The sequence below is a fragment of the Bubalus kerabau genome, chromosome 12 (genome assembly GCF_029407905.1).
Source record: "Bubalus kerabau isolate K-KA32 ecotype Philippines breed swamp buffalo chromosome 12, PCC_UOA_SB_1v2, whole genome shotgun sequence".
Lineage (NCBI taxonomy): Eukaryota > Metazoa > Chordata > Mammalia > Artiodactyla > Bovidae > Bubalus > Bubalus kerabau.
In genome coordinates, this window is record NC_073635.1 from 72,377,535 (window position 1) to 72,383,534 (window position 6,000).

The following is a 6,000-nucleotide window of genomic DNA, read 5'->3' on the forward strand; positions in this document are numbered from 1 at the left end:
GCAGGTTTACCACGAGATTGCTGGTTAATCATCATTTGTTGGGCCTCATCACCAAACCACATTTGCCACTGAAGTAATTGTTGAGGATTTAGAACCATCTTTGCTACTTGAAAAAAAATCATATGGCATCCAATGATCAGCCCATCCTCTGAGGAATTCTACACAGTAAGGAGAAGTAGGTCCATACAATGTGCATGCTTTCTTAAAGCTAGACAACATACCAAAATCTAGACTAGCCCAAGTATTCTGGCCTTGGGCAGGTTGATCAAACTGTATTGGGAAAGCAAAAGCACAAGCAGGCATCTCCCGAGGAGGAGTGAAATGGTTAGTACGAGCAAAGTTAGCAACTGCTGTTACAGGTGGAGCAGAAGGAAAAGCCTCAGACTTGGGCTATCCATTGAATGAAATGACCTCTGCTCTAAGTGGTTTTGGTTTTGACACATCCTGTATACATATGTCTCCAAGCTGTTTTTCCAGGGATTGTGTCTGATTGAGCATAACATTCTTATATTTCAAAGCACCTTGTATATCTTATTCCTTAAGCTCATATTCGTGTAAAGACTGAACAGTCTCCACTTCCAAATCAACATTATTCCCTTCAATTTGTTCTATGACAGCCCATATGAATGACCATGTAACCCACCATTGAGGGGGGATACGGACTCCTTGCTGATATGCTCACAAAACATTATTCTTAACCCTTTTCCACATGTCTAGATCGAGCATACCCTCCTCTGGGAACCATAGATTATGTTCCAGTAAAATATGATAGCAGTCATTCAACTGATCTCTTGAAACATTAACACCATTTTGTCTCAAAAAGTGATGCATTATAGAAATGAAAGGAATCTTACTGCTATGTTGTCCCATCCTGCTTATCTCTTTCTGCAGGGCTCGCCACTTTGTTCAGTCTTTCTATCAAGTCCCTGTTCGGGGCGCCACCTGTGGGAGTTTTCTCTCTGGGACTTGGAAATGGTGAACCTGAAAGAACAACACTTGGACAGTCTCTGCAAGGACTGATGATTTTATTTCTGCAGTTGAGCCTTTTTATAGGAGCAAGGAAAAAAGAGCTTAAAGCATACGGCCAGCAGAGCACGTACAGGGCTAAGATATAATCAGTAAAACATACATCAAGGAACAGTGCATTCTTAATGACCGTGTGTTTATCCATGACCCATTTTCTCAAGCAACGTCTTTAATGTTTAATCGCTAAATTTTGGCACTGAGCGTAGCCAAAGGCAGGAAATGTTTTTCAGCTATCAGTACACAATGCCTGGGTACTTCTGACCCTTCACCATTTCCCCGAGGACCTTCTCCTTCAAGGCTATTTTGCACTGTGCCTCCCAACAAGTATATCTTTACTTTTCTCCTTTAGCTTCTCTTAATTTATCAGCTATTTAAATAACCTCAGATATGCAGATGACACCACCCTTGTGGCAGAAAGCGAAGAGGAACTGAAGAACTAACTTCTTCATGAACATGAAAGAGGAGAGTGAAAAAGCTGACTTAAAACTCAGCATTCAAAAAACTAAGATTATGGCATCCAGTCCCATCATTTTGTGGCAATAGATAGGGATACAATGGAAACAGTGACAGACTTTATTTTCTTGGATTCCAAAATCACTGCAGATAGTGACTGCAGCTATGAAATTAAAAGACAGTTGCTCCTTGAAAGAAAAACTGTGAACAACCTAGACAGCATATTAAAAAGCAGAGACGTTACTTTGCTGACAAAGGTCTGTCTAGTTCAAAGCTATGGTTTTTCCAGTAGTCATGTATTGATGTGAAAGTTGGACCATAAAGAAAGCTGAGTGTCAAAGAACTCAGCTTTTGATGCTTTTGAACTGTGGTGTTGGAGAAGACTTTTGAGAGTTCCTTGGACTGCAAGGAGATCAAATCAGTCCATCCTAAAGGAAATCAGTCCTGAATATTCATTGGAAGGACTGATGCCGAAGCTGAAACTCCAATACTGTGGCCATGGGATCTGCATTTGAACTGTGGTGTTGGAGAAGACTTTTGAGAGTTCCTTGGACTGCAAGGAGATCAAATCAGTCCATCCTAAAGGAAATCAGTCCTGAATATTCATTGGAAGGACTGATGTCGAAGCTGAAACTCCAATACTGTGGCCACCTGATGCAAAGACCTGACTCATTTAAAAAGTCCCTGATGCTGGGAAAGGTTGAAGGCAGGAGGAGAAGGGGATAACAGAGGATGAGATGATTGGATGGCGTCACTGACTCGGACATGAGTTTGAGTGAGCTCTGGGAGTTGGTGATGAACAGGGAGGCTTGGCATGCTGCAGTCCATGGGGTTGAAAAGAGTCAGACACGAATGAGTGACTGAACTGAGCTGAACTGTCACCTGGTCAGTCCTAAAGTGTTATCACTCAGCACCTGATCAGCAGATGTGAACATCTGTATCCTCTGAACAAAGCAGCTTTGTTGCTATTATCAAAATATGTTCATTTGTTTAATGCTTTACTTATTGATTTGTTGTTTAGTCACTCAGTTGTGTCCACCTATTTGTGACCCCATGGACTGCAGCACACCAGGCTTCCATGTCCTTCACTATCTCCTAGAGCTTGCTCAAACTCATGTCCACTGAGTCAGTGATGCCATCCAACCAGCTCATCCTCTGTTGTCCCCTTCTCCTCCTGCTTTCAATCTTTTCCAGCATCAGGGTCTTTTCTAGTGAGTCAGCTCTTCACATCAGGTGGCCAAAGTACTGGACTTCAGCTACAGCATCAGTTTGTTCAATGAATATTCAGGGTTGATTTCCTCTAGGATTGACTTGTTTGATCTTCTTGCAGTCCAGGAACTCTCAAGAGTCTTCTCCAACATCATAGTTCAAAAGTATCAATTCTTCAGTGCTAAGCCTTCTTTATGGTCCAACTCTCACATCTATATATGACTTCTGGAAAAATCATAGATTTGACTAGACGGATCTTTGTCAGCAAAGCAATGTCTCTGCTTTTTAATGCACTGCCTAGGTTTGTCATAGCTTTTCTTCCAAAGAGCAAGTGTCTTTTACTTACCAATATCTCCTGGTAAATTTCTATAATCTCAAATTGTTCTCTCTTGGTCAATGTCTGTGAACAAATCTTTAAAGAACTTTTACAAAGCAATGTCCAGCAAGTCCCTCCCCAACTTTCTAGTTTTGTCCCACTCTGCTCTCCCTCCTTCCTTTACAGCTAAAGTCACACTGATGGTCTTTCAGTTCTCCAAATTCACTATTCACTATCTTACAATGTGCCCTCTCTAGACTTTTGGATTAGACTAAGGTCCATGTGGTGGAAATGGTGAGATGGTGTGACTTAGGGTAGATAAGGAAGTGAAGCCAAGTGGACTGCATGATGGATTGAACATGGGATCTGAGTGCAGAGAAGAAAGTTGATGTTGGTTTCTGGGTACAGAGACTGAGCATCTGGGTGAGTGGGGAAGACAGAGGGAGAAGGGAAATGCTAGGGTTCTCTTTGGAGCCTCTCACCTTTGTGAATAATGACCTTGTTTCTAGGAAAGGATCTTACCCTTCACTGTGGAGCTGCCTTTCCCACTCCTGTGTTGGGAGACCTTCAGTGTAGGGCTCCCTGGTTGAGGTCATCAGTGATGTCCCAGGGAGGTCCCGCCAGGAGATGTAAACTCGGCCACTTGTTTATATCTTGTTCTGAACTGGTTGTGGTTTCTGACTCCTCTGGTAGGAACAGCAGGATTAGACCTCAGGGCACCAAGAGACAGGCATCCCCCAGTTAGAGATTTGGGGATTGTCCTCTGTGCTCCATTCACCCCCGGTGTAAATCTTGTATATTTTTCTAGAGCTTCTGATTACCAGTTGGCTTTTAATTCAGCAAAAACATCACCAGTAATATTCTTTCTCAAACCTTTAATTTTTGAGGCAATCTTATTTTTATTACTTTCTTTAGAAACACAGACATATCTTGTTTTATTGTGCTTCCCAGATACTGTATTTTTTACAAATTGAGAGCTTGTAAAAAACCTACATTAAGCACGTCTATGGGTGCCATTTTTCCAACAGCATTTGCTCATTTTGTGTCTCTGTGTCACCTTTTGGTAATTCTTACAATATATCAAACATTTTTACTATCATTGCAGTTGCTTTGGTGATCTGTAACATCAATGATCTTTGATATTACTATTATGACTTACTGAAGTCTCTGATGATGGTTAATATTTTATAGCAATACTTTATTTTTAAGTTAAGGTCTGTACATTGTTTTTTTTTGGTTTTTTTTTTTTTTTTTTCAGGCATAATGCTATTCCACACATGCTTGGGTATAGTATAGTTTAAACATAACTTCTATATGCCCTGGAAAACCAGAAAATTCATGTGACTCACTTTACTGTGATGTTCATTATATTGTGGTGTTCTGAAACTGAACCCACAATAGCTCTGAGGGATGACTGTACCTTTTTCCTTTCTGGAAATAAAGTGATTGTCTGTTCTGAAAGCTTTAAGGACATAAAAACAAGTCAATCTGGTACAAAGTCTAATGTTCCAGAGGGCAGGTGGCCAGCCTGGAGGAGGGGCTGTGGAAGTGCCAGGTGTTTGATTTTCTTGAATCAAGACATTTTCCAACTCTGTGTATCTTATAAATAGCCCTCAAAGCTCAGAGTCTGAGAGCTAAAAGCACTAACTAATGATAACAACCCCAAAGGCCCTGGGCGGAGTATAAAATGCTACAGACTGTTCAGTTCCAGTAATCATAGTTATGATTAAAACTTTCGTTTTCTGAAAATGAAAGAACTTTCATTTTCTTCCTTTCCTATAACCATATAATGATGAAGGGCTGGGCTGGACCCTTGTCTCCCTAGTGAAACACGGGAATCAAACCATGTAAATACCACCAGTCCTACCATCAAAATTCTCCCTGTCCTGCCCCTTTTTGAGATATTGTCTGAGTTATGTGTTACTGGGCTATGTGTGCTAATGGGTTTCTTCCTGCTGTTAACAGGTTTTGGATTTAGGGAAACGGAAAGAATATAATCAGCCAAATAATTTGCTGCAAGATAGAAACAGCCTATTTTACAAGATGGTGCAACAACTGGGTGAGGCAGAGGCTGCTGTCCTTAGTAAAATGGCAAAATAAGGTGAGCCTGCTGCAGGAAGCTGTAATTAAAATTCACCTCCAGGATCCACTCTTCCCAGGATCTCCACCAAGAGTCTGAGAACAAGCACCCTGTGTTTTTTTCAATAGAAGCCTCCAGAGAGGTAGCTTCATGACTGGGTCTTTAACAATACAGGGCAGGTGGAAGGCAGGTCTGCTGAGAATCTGTACCAGTGCTGGGGGTGGGGTGGAGATCTGTGAACCCTTCTGTGTGTGTGTGCACCGGTGCCTGAGACAGAGATTTTGGATCCGACTTCCCACATGTTTGGACTCTGGGTTCAGATTCTCATGGAACATAGAACATTTTCATTTTGCAGACTCTTTACATTCATTCTGATTGGTGCTTAGCACATTTGTGATACAAGTTCCATCAAGTAATATCCAGAAAATTTGAGAGTATATGGGGGGGAAAAAAAAAACTTGGACTATTTCGATTCTCAGAAGATCTTCCTGAGAAAGGTGTAGGTCTCTTCTGTTTTCTAATCTGTAAAGAAAATTCTTACCTGAAATTATCACTTTCTCCCTAATTATTTGTTGTTTAGAATTAGGTCCATTTGCCACCACTGCCCCCGACCCCACCATGTTTCCTCTACCTTCTAGACAATGAAATTGTCATCAGTACAAATCAAGAACTCACAATAGCTTCACACTGTAGTCTGAGTGGTGCTTGAAGGTTACAGAGCACTTTCTCAGAGATGAGGTGTGTGAGGCACTAAGCACTGTGTGTGGTGTGAGGAAGGGGCTCAGTGAGTAACATTCAGGTCACGTGGTATCTTCCTAACAGAGGTGTACTGGTAACCAAGGTCTGGTTTAAGAGGCCTAGCCACTGTCATGAAGCCATCTGTAAGTCTCTCTGGAACCAGATGGGAGTGGGATTC

General features: G+C 41.6%; 1 protein-coding gene across 1 annotated transcript in view; it reads left to right on the plus strand.

Moving 5' to 3' along the window:
- The window catches only part of LOC129624244 (ATP-binding cassette sub-family C member 4-like), a 234,862-nt gene extending 229,758 nt beyond the window's left edge, over positions 1-5,104 (plus strand). The window contains 1 exon segment of the mRNA XM_055541905.1: positions 4,970-5,104. Coding sequence (XP_055397880.1) covers positions 4,970-5,104 — 135 coding nt within the window.
- The last annotated feature ends 896 nt before the right edge of the window (positions 5,105-6,000 follow it).